General features: G+C 62.0%; 4 protein-coding genes across 4 annotated transcripts; 3 read left to right on the forward strand and 1 right to left on the reverse strand.

The window, feature by feature from the left end:
- Positions 1-1,317: 1,317 nt before the first annotated feature.
- BKCO1_4000226 (linoleate diol synthase) lies at positions 1,318-7,341 on the forward strand (the record flags this gene model as incomplete). The annotated part of the gene is made up of 9 exons (XM_020275656.1): positions 1,318-2,316; positions 2,376-2,540; positions 2,597-2,795; positions 2,849-3,191; positions 3,244-5,053; positions 5,208-5,441; positions 5,545-5,824; positions 5,899-6,249; positions 6,305-7,341. The coding sequence occupies 9 exons, from the start codon at positions 1,318-1,320 to the stop codon at positions 7,339-7,341; spliced, it is 5,418 nt and encodes a 1,805-aa protein (XP_020134295.1).
- Positions 7,342-8,155: 814 nt separating this feature from the next.
- BKCO1_4000227 (nad dependent epimerase dehydratase family protein) lies at positions 8,156-9,378 on the forward strand (the record flags this gene model as incomplete). Its single annotated transcript, XM_020275657.1, has 5 exons — positions 8,156-8,485; positions 8,550-8,675; positions 8,757-8,838; positions 8,905-9,011; positions 9,091-9,378. 5 exons carry the CDS (start codon positions 8,156-8,158, stop codon positions 9,376-9,378), a joined length of 933 nt encoding a protein of 310 aa, XP_020134294.1.
- Positions 9,379-10,325: 947 nt separating this feature from the next.
- BKCO1_4000228 (uncharacterized protein) lies at positions 10,326-12,002 on the forward strand (the record flags this gene model as incomplete). The annotated part of the gene is made up of 1 exon (XM_020275658.1): positions 10,326-12,002. One exon carries the CDS (start codon positions 10,326-10,328, stop codon positions 12,000-12,002), a length of 1,677 nt encoding a protein of 558 aa, XP_020134322.1.
- A 331-nt stretch (positions 12,003-12,333) lies between these two features.
- On the reverse strand, positions 12,334-13,367 carry BKCO1_4000229 (pectate lyase; the record flags this gene model as incomplete). The annotated part of the gene is made up of 2 exons (XM_020275659.1): positions 12,334-12,740; positions 12,983-13,367. The coding sequence occupies 2 exons, from the start codon at positions 13,365-13,367 to the stop codon at positions 12,334-12,336; spliced, it is 792 nt and encodes a 263-aa protein (XP_020134321.1).
- Between the last annotated feature and the right edge of the window lie 1,261 nt (positions 13,368-14,628).

A 14,628-nucleotide genomic window follows, 5' to 3' on the forward strand; every position in this document is an offset into this window, starting at 1 on the left:
GGGGGAAGCTTGTCAATGGATGGGAGAAGATTGGGCTCGCTATGATGAGGGCACTCTGGGAACTGATGCTGACGAGGTCGTAAGGATTGATAAAGCAGCACTTTCAGGACGAGCTGCACTAATACCTGCGCCCGCTTTTCGTTCCGCAGAGCATTCCGCGAGCGGGGCCGAACTTCGTGCTAACATGTGGTCAGGTCAGTGGGAGTGCCATGTCGGCCATCGGCCAGCGGTAGTGGACTATCGAGCCTTGTGTAACTGCCAGACCAGCCAGATGTTGCACCGCACGCCGTCGTCTCGTGCGCATTAGTCTGCTCGAGCGCGGCCGGGCGGCATCTGGCCCGCGCCCTACGCTACCGCCTCGCACATATGCAATGCGAGCCACGCCGGGAAGACCAGCTCACCGGAACACCGCAGGCCCTGCTGCGGGAACCCCGGCACACAGTCCCCCGTGTGCAGGCGTGCAGCGATACGATGGCGCGCGGGGACAAGATCCAAGCTTGCCATTGACCAATCGATGCCGAGTCGAGATAAGCAGATGGCTGACGGGGATCGCTTCTTTCCTGCTTGTGCGAGGTGATCGGACGGGGTGGATTGGAGTGGCTTTCGCGATGCGTCTTGTTGCACAGCTGAACGGCGTCCCGCCAGCTCGCCATTCCAGCTTGTTGATATGCACTCGCCTTGATAGGGCAAACCCGCCTTCATTTCGGTGTTGCAAGAGCGGGGTAGGGTAGGATCCACCGCAAGCCGCTGCACGCGGCGGAGAAGCAGACCGGCGCCGTAGGTGATATCACTTCTGCGCCGGCAGCCATGGTCTGACTTCCCAAGGTGGGCAAGATGCTCACTCCGCCGGCCCGTGGCAAGCTTCTCCGCACGCTCGAGTCCGGTGATGGTTTCACTGCGCTACGAGCGGGACAATGGCCACGGAAGCGCTGCAATGCCCCTTTAGCGCGCTCGAGAACGTGTGAAAACTCGATTGGACACGCTCGCTGGTGAAGGCACTCCTGGTGGTGTCATGCTCGGAATCAGAGGCATTGATGCAATTGGCGAGAAGCGGGGACCCGTAGCCACATTTCTTCGTCCGTCCTCACTATCTCTTCATCGGTTTCACCGGTCATTGATTGGCCAATGGCTTCGCAGACGGACGCATTGCTTCTTTGCCGGGACATGCTGAGGGGCGTTGACCGCATGTGATGGTCGTACATCGTCAACGTGCACAGTTTCCGCGTCCGGACATATAATGGCGGCTCACCTCAAACTACGCAGGACTCACCATTCAAGCAACTCTACAGAACCTTGACCCGAGCAGGCTCGATCACCATGCCGAGCTTATTCTCTTCCCCCTTCGCTTCTTCTCCTTCCAAAGCAGCATCTCGCTGGAACCCGTTCAGCAGTCCCAGCAAGAGCGTGCTCCCCAAAGCACTTGCCCCGAGTCCCAAGGGCCGCTCATGGCCCCTGAGTCTCCTTGGAGGCAAGCAAAGCCAGACATGGCTGGACTCCGCCAAAGGACTTTTGGGTAAAGGGCTGGGCCCCCTGGCCCTTGTGCTCCCCGTCCTCGGCCTGGCCCTCTTGGCTTTCGCGCTGTTTCAGAAATTCGTCCGCAAGCGACCCCTGAGTTCGTTGATACCCAACTTGAAGGGCTTCGATCCCAAGTCTTTACTCCCCAAGGACCTTCACCTGCCGAAACTCTCGCTTCCGAAGTCACTTCCCAAGCCCAACCTCTCCTTGCCCAAGCTTCCGTTCTCTTTGCCGAAGAAGCCCTCTCTTTCACTGCCTAGCAGCAAACTCCCCACAAGCCCGTTGAAGTCCCCACTGGCCAGTCTTCCCAATGGCAAGCTCCTCAGCAGTCACCTTCCGAAAGGCCATTTCCTCAGCCCGAAACTGCCCAAGTCCCTCCTCCCCGAGCTTCCTTCGTACCTGAAGTTCCTGTCGCCGACGGGCATCCTCAAAAACCTGGTGTTCAAGGTGTTCAACCTCCACAAGGTGCCCGGCATCAGAGACATCGTGGCCTGGTTCATGAAGCCCAAGGGCTTCGTCCCGAAGGGCACGCTGGCCACGCTCTCCAGCATCCGGTCGATCCGGCCCAACCTGCTGTCGAGGCTCAACCCTCTCAACCTCTTCAACAAGAAGGCCAAGGCGAGCCAGGAAGACGACGAGAAGTTCCAGGCGGGCGAGCCGTACGGCGACCCGGAAGTGGTTTCGTCCAACCTCGTCGAGGACCTGCGCACGGTCGGGTTCAGCGCCGCGACAAAGGACCTGAAGACGTTGATCGAGGTGTTCAAGGCCAAGGGCAAGCCCCAGAACGACCGGGAGATGATGGTAAGTGTGCACGAGGTTCGGGTGCGTGGCGGCCGCCGCAGCTGATGGGAAAATCGCAGATGGAAAAGATGATCGCGCTCACGGCGTCGCTGCCCCGTCACTCGAAGACGCGCGACAAGCTGTCGGGGGTCATCATCGACACGCTGTGGTCGAGCCTGCAGCACCCTCCGCTCACGTACATGGGCGAGAAGTTCCAGTACCGCACGCCGGATGGCAGTTTCAACGTAAGCAACAAGCTTGACTCCTGCAGTGTGAGATGACGATGCTCATTGGGGCGCAGAATCCGATGAACCCGGACCTGGGAAAGGCCGGGAGCCACTACGCACGCTCTGTGCCCAGGCTCAAATCGCAGCACGGCGTGCCTCCGGACCCGGGCCTGCTCTTCGACCTGCTCATGGCCAGAAGTGACGAGACTTTCAAGGAGAACCCGGCCGGCGTCAGCTCCATGCTCTTCTATCACGCAACCATCATCATTCACGGTAAGCTGTCTGCGTACCTACCGCCGTCCCGCTCCTCTCGCTCACTCGGGCAGACATCTTCCGCACGAACCGGTTCGACAACAACATCTCAGACACGTCTTCGTACCTCGACCTCGCGCCGCTGTACGGCTCGAGCCTCGAAGACCAACTGAAGATCCGCACCATGGAAAAGGGGCTGCTGAAGCCGGACACGTTCCACGAGCGGCGGCTGATCGGGCAGCCGCCCGGGGTCAACGTCATCCTCGTGATGTACAACAGGTTCCACAACTACGTCGCGGACGTGCTGCTGAAGATCAACGAGGGCGGACGGTTCACGCTGGTGCCGTCCGACACGGAGGAGGGCAAGAAGGCAGCCGTCGCCAAGCAGGACAACGACCTCTTCCAGACGGCAAGACTGTAAGCACTCACCCTTCTCTCACACGTCCAGTGATGCTGACGCGGCACGCAGCATCGTCGGCGGGCTGTACGTCAACATCAGCCTGCACGACTACCTGCGCGGGCTCACCAACTGCCACCACTCGGGGACGGACTGGACGCTGGACCCGCGCATCGCGGCCAGCCGGCTGTTCGACCCGGACGGGATCCCGCGCGGGGCGGGCAACCAGGTGTCGGCCGAGTTCAACCTGCTGTACCGGTTCCACTCGATCATCTCGAAGAAGGACGAGATCTGGCTCAACGACTTCCTGTCGAGCCTGTTCCCGGGCAGCGCCAAGCCGCTCGACCAGCTCACGCCGCAGGAGTTCGTGCAGGGGCTCTTCGCCTTCGAGCAGACCATCCCGGCGGACCCCAGCAAGCGCGAGTTCGGCAGCCTCAAGCGCGGGCCCGACGGCCGCTTCGCCGACGCCGACCTCGAGCGCGAGATGACGGCGGCCATGGAGGACCCGGCCGGGCTGTTCGGGGCGCGCATGGTGCCCAAGTTCCTCAAGATCGTCGAGGTGACGGGGATCCTGACGGCGCGCAAGTGGCAGCTGGCCAGCCTCAACGAGCTGCGCGACTTCTTCAAGCTGAAGCGGCACGACACGTTCGAGGACGTCAACCCGGACCCGGCCGTGGCGGACCTGCTGCGCAAGCTGTACGACCACCCGGACATGGTCGAGATGTACCCGGGCATGTTCCTCGAGGACGCGAAGCCGCGCATGGACCCGGGCTGCGGCGGCTGCCCGCCCTACACCGTCGGCCGCGCCGTCTTCAGCGACGCCGTCACCCTCGTCCGCAGCGACCGCTTCTGCACCCTCGACTACACCGCCGGCAACCTCACCAACTGGGGCTTCAACGAGGTCAAGCCCGACTACGACGTCCTCGGCGGCTCCAAGTTCTTCCACCTCTTCCAGCGCGCCCTGCCCGGCTGGTACCCCTTCAACTCGCTGCACATCATGCAGCCCATGTTCACCCGCGACATGAACCAGCAGATCGCCACCGAGCTCGGCACCATCGCCGACTACACCACCGCCCGCCCCGCCCCGCCCAAGCGCCCCATCCTGCTGACCCGCCACTCCACCATCACCCGGCTGCTCGAGGACCAGGCCAACTTCCACATCCCCTGGGTCGCCTACGAGGGCCTCTTCCCCGGCAAGAAGAGCTTCGCCGGCTTCATGCTCGGCGGCGACGCCCCCGCCAACACCGCCCAAAAGAAGCTCGTCAAGGACATCCTCTACACCCCCGCCGAGTTCGGCCGCCTCCTCGCCGACACGGCCATCGCCCACGCCCGCAAGCTCGTCAAGCGCGAAGGCCTCGAGCTGCGCGCCAACCCCGCGGACCCCCTCACCCAGCTCGACATCATCCGCGACGTCGCCATCCCGCTCAACACGCGCCTCATCGCCGACCTCTGGTGCCAGGACCTGCAGACGGAGGAAAACCCGAAAGGCACTCTGACTGTCCCCCAGCTGTACGAGCACCTCGTCGCCGTGCGCACCTACGGCTTCAACAACAACGACCCCGCCCTCACGTGGCGCCGCCGCAACTGGGCCCGCGACGCGGCCGAGGTGCTCATCCCCTCGACCATCAAGGCCATCAAGGAGGGCACGGCGGGCTTGGCGCCGGGACTGCTCAAGCGCGCGGGGAGTGGGGTTGCCAAGGGGTTGGCGAAGGTGCCGTTGTTGGGGAGGTTGGTGCCCGAGCAGAAGGATGCGAGGGGCAGTTTGAGGTGGTATGGGAATAATGTGGCGAGGGAGATTATGGCGGCGGGGAGGTCCCTGGAGGATACGGCGGATATTTGCTGGTTGACGGCGCTGGCGGGCGTGGGCGCCCCCGTGTCGATGGTATGTTGGCGGGCGTGTTTGCTGTCCCCCCTCCCTTCCCCTTCCTCCGCCCTCCCCTCCCCTCCTTCCTCGCTTCTTTTGTCTTCTCTCGTCAAGAGAGGGGCAAGTTTCAATGTCGGATGGATGGATGCTTTGCTGACTCTGCTTCGACCAGTTCGCCGACGTCATGTCCTTCTTCCTCGACCCCGACAACGTGCACCACTGGGAGGAGGTCCAGAACCTCGCCACCTCGGGCGCGGACCGCACCGCCACCGACAAGGCCCTGCGCGCATACGTGCTCGAGGCCGAGCGCATGGTCAGCAACCTGCGCGGCGCCCGCGTGTGCGTCGGCGCCACCGAGATCGACGGCCAGAAGTTCAATCCGGGCGATGCCGTCGTGTGTCTTTTCGTGAGTTTTTTTGCTTCCATCTTCCCCTCGCTCAGTTCTCGAAGGAAATGGGGAAGAAAAAAAAAGTGGTCGTACACACTGAACTGACATCTGCTTCCACTAGGGCCCCGCGTGCCGCAAAGAAGGCGGCCTCGTCCCCGAGCCCGAGCAGTTCAAGCTCGACCGTCCCGCCAGCGCCTACATCCACTGGGGCGTCGGTCCGCACGAGTGCTTGGGCAAGGAGGTCGCCGTGACCATCGTCATGTCTCTCGTCAAGGTCTGCGCCGAGCTGAAGTGCCTGCGGCCCGCCCCCGGCGACATGGGCGTACTGAAGAGCATCATGGTCGGCACCGAGCGCTGCTACCTGAACGACAGCTGGTCGTGGCTGACGTTCGATCCGACGAGTGAGTTGAAAACCGAACCGCGTGCCCCCTGAGATGTTTTGCCTTCTTTGCTGACCCCGTGTCTCTTGCTTCAGCCTGGAAACTCCACCACGAAGGCTACGGCAAGGGCGTCTACCGCGAGTCCGCCGCCGCCGCCGCCAAGGGCCACGACCTCAAAGCCCTGTACAGCAGCCTCGTCAACCAGAACAAGAAGGGACCCAAGGGCGTCACGCCCGACGGCACCCTGGCCCTGGCCAACGGCGCCGTCAACGGCTACAAGGAGGCCGAGCAGCCCGTCGCCGCGAAGAAGCCTCCCGCCCCCTCCAAGCCCGAGCCCGCCCCGGCCACCAACGGCGCGACCGCCCCCCAGTCGGACGGCTGGTCGTTCGACGGCGTGCCCGACGGCGGCGCCGTCAAGTCCCCCACCGACGTCGTCGACGGAAAAGGTATGCCAGCGCCCCCACTCGTCGTGCCCGTCAATTTTAATACCGTTTTCTTCAGACAAGACCGGCGGCGAGGAAGCCACAGCACCGCCGGAGGAAGAAGCATCGAAGCCTGAGGAGGAGGAGGACGAAGAAGAAAAGGAACCCGACGCCCTGCACACGGGCAAGCTCCTCAAAAAGGCCGACGACCGCTCCGGGCCCGGCCTCGGCTCCTACACCGAGCACGTCACCTTCGAGAAGCCGTACAACACGCCGCCCCAGATCTTCCTTGGCTTCGCGACGCTCGACATGGACGCCGGCACCGGCGACTCCGCCCCGGGCTTCTGGCAAGAGGCGCGCGGCGTCACCCGCGACGGCTTCGACCTCGCCGTCACCGTGCCCGCCGACTCCGGCGCCTGCAAACTGTGGCAGCTCGAGTCCGTCTGGGTCGAGGTCCCGTCCGACGCCCGCCACCGCGACGTCCTCGTCGGCGTGTGGGACTCATCCAAGGTGCCGGGCAAGCCCGTCGGCGGCGACGGCACCGCCGTCGACTCGCCCTTCTTCCCGTACAAGAACTTTGCCGCTGGAAATGGCGACCCCATCAAGCCCGGCCGCCGCTCCATCATCCCGTGGATCTCGGGCTTCCAGCTCGACCCCGCCGCCGCCCCGGACGAGCCCTTCGGCATCAAGGTCGACGCCCGCACCACCACCGCCGGCGACGACCCGGGCGCCACCGTCTCGTTCCGCACCCCGAGCGCGCTGGTGCCGCGGCTGCCCAAGTCGGTCCGCGTCAACTTTCTCGTTTTCCTGCGCAGCAATGGCGATGATGCAGTCGGCCTCAGCCCCGCCAGCGCCCGCGCAGAGTTCCCCAACCCGGACGCCGACTCGGTCACGGTGCTGTCGACGGCGGGCGCGCCCGTCACGCCCGTCGCCGGCGTCGACATGTTCCAGTACGTCGAGGAGTCGTCGTCTATTTGCTTGCGCGTCGTCGATCGCCAGAAGGAGCCCGAGGAGGCGAAGTATTCGCTCGAGAGCTGGGGCGACCCGCTGGTGCACGATTTGTCGGCGGGGATCGTCAAGATTCCGAAGAGGGAGGGGGGAGATCAGCCCGTCTGATTGCTTCTTTGGTTTTTTTTTTCCGCCGTCGGAGAGAAGATGTCGTACGTGTTGTCAGGGTTCCTTGTTGCACGAGGCTGGGGGGTTTTTTCTTTTCTTCCAAATTTTTTTTTTGTAAAAGGGCTGTAGTGATAGGTCCACTCCCTTTCGGCGGTTCGGATCCCTGTGAATGAGACGTATGTTTTGCATTGTGAAAAGAAGCATCTTCCCAGCTGGTGATCATCATGCATTCATTCTTCGTGCGCCCCACCAGATGCACGATCCCGTCTTGTCGTGCAGCGAGACTATTATTTGAATGCAGATGCCATGCAGCCGTCTTGCATTAGCTTCTTCTGCAGACGAGCGGGAGAGCCGGGCGCTAGTGCAAGCGCCGTGGCTGACTGATATTCCAACCCACGTCGATGCTCGCTGCTGGCCGTCGATCGAGTCGATGCTCCCGACTGGAGGCGATCGCCGGGCGGGCGCATAGTGCGCATAGTGCCACATCTGCGGGGTAGCTGGTCGAGCTTCGAAATGCATATGTAGGTGTTTCTTTCTCCGCGGCCCGCTATTGTCGTTATTGTCCGGCGATCTGGGCTTAGCTGAGGCGAGAGACCGGACCAATAATCTCGGGGGAAGACTGGATGACATGCATTGCTTCGGGACGTTTTGTTCTTGGGCCGTTGCTGGTCCATTGATGCATCTTACAAACCCGCGGCCCCCACCCACGTGCATCAGGATGACGCAACCCGAATCTGATCACGTTGTTAAAGTGTTGTTACACGTCGAGGCGACTTCGTAAAGGGACTCCCTGCAGAGCACCCGAACGCTTGCGATGCCTCCAAACATCCTCATCACGGGCGCCTCGGGCTATCTTGGCGGCACCATCCTTGCCAGATGGAGCAGCGCCAACCTCCAAGGCTACGACAAGCTGTTCGCGCTTGTCCGGACCGATGCCCAAGCGGAAGCAGTCAAGCGATATGGCGCGCAGCCTTTGACCTTCAATTCCCGCGACGAGGCCGCCGTGATGGAGGCAGTCGCAGCCAACGACATCAGCATCGTCTATTTCCTGATCGACGCACTTCACTCCGACTCGCAAGTCTTCTTCGTCAAGGCGCTCGGGCAGCTCAAGAAGAAGACCGGCCAGGAGGTGCATTTCCTGCATGTGAGCACACCACCAATTCGCCAGTCTTGGGGATAACGAAGTACCGACTGCATCTGTCCTGCAGACTTCCGGCGCCAAGATCTTCTCCAGCCACGCCGGCGCCCCGACCGACCGTCCGCTCCTCGACACAGAACCGGCCCTGTACGACATCCAGAAGGCCCAAAAAGCCGCGTCGCCCTTGATGCAAGAGGTTCACAGACAGCCCCTCCCACCCTTCCTTCACGTGTGCGAATCACTGACGTACGAGCTGCGACGTTAACCCCGCGACCAGGCGGTCGACACGAACTCCACGGTCATTGAGCAAGGCGAAGCGCACGGCGTCAGGACGTACATCTTCGTCCCTTGCGTCGTCTGTACGTCGTCTGATGACCTCGGCGCGGTGGCAGAAGGTCCGGGCTGACGACAAGGCTCCGACACAGATGGCCCAGGCGAAGGCTTCGGGAACAAAACCTCCATCCAAACGGTCGCGGTCGTGCAGGCGGCGAAAGCAGCGGGCCAGGTGTACAAGGTCACGCCTGGGCGACCGGTACGTTTTTTTTTTGCTGTCCCCTGCCCGCCCTGCGCCGGGTTTCTTTGGCTTTCGGCAGCTGACGAGAAGAGAGCAGACGTGGCCGGTGTGCCACGTGCTCGACAACACCGACCTGTTCCTCGCGATCCTGAGGGCGATCCTAGACGGCGAGAGCCCCGGCCACGGGAAACGCGGCTACTACCTCGCGGCGTCGGGGAGCGTGGCGTGGGACGACCTCTACGCCGCCATGGCCGCGGCCCTCGCGAGGCGCGGCGTCGTCGGGAGCGACGCCGTCGGCGCGGCTGACGACGCGGCGCTGGAGAGGATGGCGGCGGGCTTGGGGTGTCCGAAGGAGTTTGTCGAGGTGCAGCTTGCTGGAGCGTGAGTGTTTGATCTTTTCTCCTGCTTCATGCTCGACGGTGGGACGGCGCGCTGAATGATGAGGGGGATTCTAGGTGCACGTTCACTGCTGCTCATGGCTACGAGGTTGGATGGAAGCCGCAGTATTCTCCCGAACACGCGTTGGAGGCAGCAGACGCCGAAGTGGACCTGATTCTGCGGAGTTTGGCGTAGTGCTTGATGGGTGTGTCGTGTTGGCGTGTGGGTCTACGAGTGAGGAATATGATGTAGAAAGTCGTGGCCTGTTACACTAAGCATTGACACGTGACCGTGTTTCGCGCGACGCGACGCGTTGCCAAGCCGGGTTATCATCTGCCGACTCTCCGGGCGGCCTCGTCAGCCCGACCTCCCGCGTTGCCTGTTCACACCACTCCACCCATCAACCACCCTCCACCTTCCCATCAGCGCCATCCTCCCCGACCCGTTTCACGCCGTCGCATTCATCTCGTTCCCGCTCGACCCCGCTGCCGACGGGCTCCGACCGCCCCTCGCTGGATCATCTCACCGCTTTCCCGTCACACCCCACGTTTGGCTCTCATTCACGCCCTGCGATCTTGCACTCCGTGTGCCCCCAGAATCTCAAGTCGACCGTGTGTCTGTCCCGCGCCAACCAGCATCTGCCGAGTCGCTGCACTCGCCCGCACACAGCAGAAGGTCTCGTGTCTCCCATATCGAGCGAGCCCCAGTGCTCCTCATACCGGGTGACCGGTGCGCCTCTCTTGTGCTGTGCGAGGTTCCTCTCGCTGTCGGAGCTGATTCGCCTGCGAGGACGGCCGTGTGTCCTTGGAGTCTAAGCGACAAATCAGCCTGTGCTTCTCCTGCCGGGCGGACCGTGTGCCTTACTGAGGCCCCGTGTGCCCCCGCAGCTGCGAGCCGGGTGGTTGGTGGAAAAAAGGCTTTGGCAGGCGATATTTAAAAGAATAGACCGCAGCAATGGAGGCAGCCATAGCTAAGCACGTTGATCCTTCCAAGATTTTGATTGAGCGCGCTGTTGCAGAGTGGGCAGATGGTGATGAAACATGCTTCCTCGGCGATGAGCCGGACAGTTCCTTCAACATGACCGTCGGACTGGATCCCTCGACCGGCAAGCTGCTGCTCTGGTTCCAACTCGTCGTCAGTGTCAAACGCCATCGTGCAGCCACCCATAGTCGTCCGCGTTCGCTGTTCGCGCTGTTCCAAGCAGACATGTTCGACTATGACCACGACTCCTGCATCTCCCTCAGTCCCATTCCCGAGTCCAACGACGCTATGAATGCCGTTTCCCGCGCCCGCCTCGGCTGCGACAACAGGCGCATGTTCCAGCTACACCTGCACCTGAAAACCCACAGTCAAGTCGTGATGCCCAAGGCGGATCCCCCACTTATCCCCGCCACCGAAAAGAGCCGCCGTCTCCTGCGCTCCTTCAAGTCCCTCTCCGAAACAACCACTCTCTCCGTTTACCTGCCACTGGCGGCCGATCGCGTGCAATCGTTCCACGCCGTTTGCGATGCGTTGCGTGCGAGGAAATTGGTGAATCACGACATTGATCTCGAAGCCACCTACAAGGGCGGCGCCGAGCGTGACGCGTGGTCCAATTTCGACATTTTCCCAGCCCCCGCATCGCAGAGTCAATTGTCGAAAGTGGACGCTCTGGGAGAAAAAACCACTGCTGCCACCTCTCCGCCCCAGGCTTCCGTCTTCGAGCCTAATGCCGGGAAGGCAGCAGAAGCAGCAGCGGAAACAGAAGAAGGGGATCGCGCGCCAGAGAAGGAGACGATACCTCCTCCACTGTACGAAGAACACGATGCCAGGCAATCGAACCCGTCGTCTCCCTCAGCTGCGGCGGCGGTGCCAGCTCCGGCCCACCGATCCGGAGAAACCGATCTCGGCGACGGGGGCGATACGACAGAAGAGGACGACGAATCGGAGCAGCAGCAGCAGGAACATGCCGGACCCTGTTGCTCCTCGCCGCCACGCAAGAAACGCAAGGCAGCAGCCGCCGACATCACCAATGAAATTTCACCATCAGAGCAGCCGCCGCCGCCAGCAAGACTAACCCCGCCTCCCCCTCCATTCGTAGACACACCACCGCCGCCGCTGCCAACAGCATCAGCATCAGCACCAGCACCAGCATCAGCACCAGCATCACACCCAACTCCCCGCCTCCCCCTCCCCCCGCCTCCTCCCCACACCCACACCCCCAAACCCAAGAGCAAGACCAAGCACCAGCACCAACGCGTCCACTTCTCCACCCCCACCCCCACAAGCAACAACATCCACCAGCACCCCCCCGCCGACCCCGCCGCCCCCGCCGCCGTAACGACAACGACAACAACGCCGCCGCCCATCTCCTCCCACAGCCCCACCGCCTGCACCCCGGCCATGCTGCAGACCGCCCTCGCCCGCTTCCTGCGCTGGCTCGCCGCCGTCGACGTCGAGCTCGAGCACCGCCACGACGACGTCCTCTGGCGGCTGGGCGCCCTCGCCGCCGCCGGCGACGGCGAAGGGTTCTACCGCGTGCAGGCGCGGTGCAAGGCCGAGGTTTTGGTGGGGTATCATCATCATCGTGATTGGGATTGTGGGTCTGGATCTGGGTCTGGATCTGGATCTGGGTCTGGGAGGGGGGGTTAGGCTCGGGGGGAGGACGGGGGCCGCCTGTGACTTTTTTTTATTCAATGCGAGAAGAGGAGGCGAAGCGAGTTGGACGGGTCTCAGCAGGTGGTGGGCCGGGAGGACTTTTGTTTCGATTTTTTTTTTTCTTCGCTTTTCCCCCCGGGTTTGGAAAAAGAGAGGCGGGGCTGGCTGATGATAAGCTATTTGACATGAATGTGAAATGTTGTATGGAAAAACGTCCGGCCCCTCGTCCTGCCTCCGACCTCCAGATGTTGTTGTTGTTGTTGTTGTTGCCTGCGGAACTCCCCAATTCCCTCCTCCCTCCCAAATCACCTCACTCCACCCTCATTCAAGGACAGTCGTCAACACCGTTATCAGCATAAACACAGTAACTGCTAATCCCCGTCCCCAGCTCCGTCGGCTCGTCCCCATCATCATTCCCCTGATACCACGCGCAAATGGCATTCACCCCGTCGGCGCACGTCCCGCTGATGGTGGCCTTGTCGCCGTAGTTGGAGTTGACGCCGGCGAGCAGCTTGCCGCTGACGGCCCACACGCCCGACATGGTGACGGAGCGCGTGTACTGCGTGCCGCAGTTGCCGCACGAGCGGTACACCTTGCCGAAGTCGTTTGCGTAAAAGTCCTTGATGCTGACCGCGCCCCCGCCGTTGTGCTGCACGATCTTGTCCTCGGCGTGGAAGGCGCCGCCGCCGACGACGTACGAGGTGCCGGACGTCTGCTTGATGGTGAGGGCGTCTGGAGGAAGGGAAGTCAGTGTGTGTCGCGTCGTCGAGTCGGCGGGGCAATAATAGATATCGCGAGACGTCCGTCTCTCTCTCGGAAAAAAAGGCGTAAAGGAAAAGAAAAAAGACCATCACCCAAAAAAAGTCGACGAAACCAGAACGAACGAAAGAAAGAAAAAAAAGCGGAACCCCCCACCATATCCTCCCCCCCCCCCCGGAAAAAAAAAAAAACCTCAAAAAAAAATCCAAACTCACCCTCACAAACGTCCTCCCACCAAACATTCTGCACCGTGCACGGGCCCAAGCAGTGCACCCCCTCCGACTGATCCGCCCCGATGATGACGTTCTTCAGCGTGCCGCCGCTCTGCACCAGGAACACGGCGTCGCTGTCCCCCCCTTCCTCCTGCCCGCCGCACGCCACCCCGCGGTCGTACTTCTTCATCCCGCCGTCGAAGACGCTGACCGTCGTCGCGGCCGAGAGCACCACGTGCCCCGACGAGGCGGGCATCGTGTTGGTGGCGAAGCGTTTGCGGAGGTTTTGGTCGGGCGCTTGGACTTTGGTGGGCGCGGGGGCGGGGGAGGCGGTGATGGTTGTGGCGAGGGCGAGGGCCGCCGCGAGGAGGGTGGTGGGGAGGCGCATTTTCTTTTACTTTTTTTTTTTTTGCTGGAAGGAGCTGGTGTGTGTTGTGTGAGAGAGATAGAGAGAGAGAGAGAGAGAGAAGAGGCGATCTGCTGTCGATATCACGTCAACTGGACTCCCGCTCCCCAGAGAACGACCGCACTATATATACATTGAGCGCTCCGTCCATCCCTCCCTCTCACCTCCGCTCGAGGCAATCGGAGTACAAAGTACGAGAGCGCCGCGGCGGAGAAACTCTTCGCCTCGCATGGATTACGGGGATTGCCAGCAGGCTCGCCATGGAATCGATAGCCGTGCTTGTACGGGAAGGCGGGAACGAATCTTTCGAATGTAGCTATCTACCTACCCATCCCGTCCTCATTTCCACCAGCCAGCGTCTCGCTCTTCAGCCCGATTCACACGGAATGGAGGGGCTGTCGACCGCTCGGCCATGCGCATGCGGTTTTCCGCTCGCGGACCGCACGACGGTTGGCTGGGCGCATGGCCAGTCCGGATAACCCTCGTGGCAAAAGGCGTCTGTTGTAGGAAGGTCAATATGGAGAAATCCGGGACCAGAGGCTGCGCGAGCCGACACGGCCGGGGGGCCAAGAGCGAAAAGAGAGAGAGAAGAGAAGCAAGTAGGCGAGAGTTGGGCCCTTTCCCTCGTCGAGGTTAATGTCACACCGTTTCAGCCACCGAAGCCCGCATGGTACGCGGGCGAGCTTTTGGGGGAGGAGAGCGCACAACGTGTGGTCGGCTGACGCGCTTCTCCGGTCGGCTTTTGATATGTACCCCAGTATCGCTGCAGGTTTAAGCATCATCCCCGGGGCTGTCCCCCGCATCCCACCAATAGGGCAGCTGTCTATAGGACTGATAGGGCCGTCAGCGCCGCCTTGGCGTTCTTGGCTCTACCCCCGTCTGTTGCCAACAAGCCCCGTCCAGGGTACTCTTGGCGCTCTTGGCAATCAACCCGACCAATTGCGGTCTTGCAGGCTGAAGAGTTGCTCCCCCGGGACGCGATAGCGCCGAGCCGGTGCTAGTGGGTAAGTGGAGAGACAGCACTGCGGGGCGGAGGTGTCTCTGTGAGTATTGATGCCGTTCGGTGGCTGGCCGACGCATGAGCACGCTCGGCAAACGTGGGCCAATGGGAGATGAGATAGAGGGTTATTGATAGGATAGTGCCGTGTGCGACGAGGAACTTGCTTTCTATCGTTGCCTACGCCTCTCCGCTGTTTCGATAACCCAGTGGCGAGGGAGATGTTGGATGGCAAAGCGATATCGG

This window comes from Diplodia corticola, assembly GCF_001883845.1.
Source record: "Diplodia corticola strain CBS 112549 chromosome Unknown scaffold4, whole genome shotgun sequence".
Lineage (NCBI taxonomy): Eukaryota > Fungi > Ascomycota > Dothideomycetes > Botryosphaeriales > Botryosphaeriaceae > Diplodia > Diplodia corticola.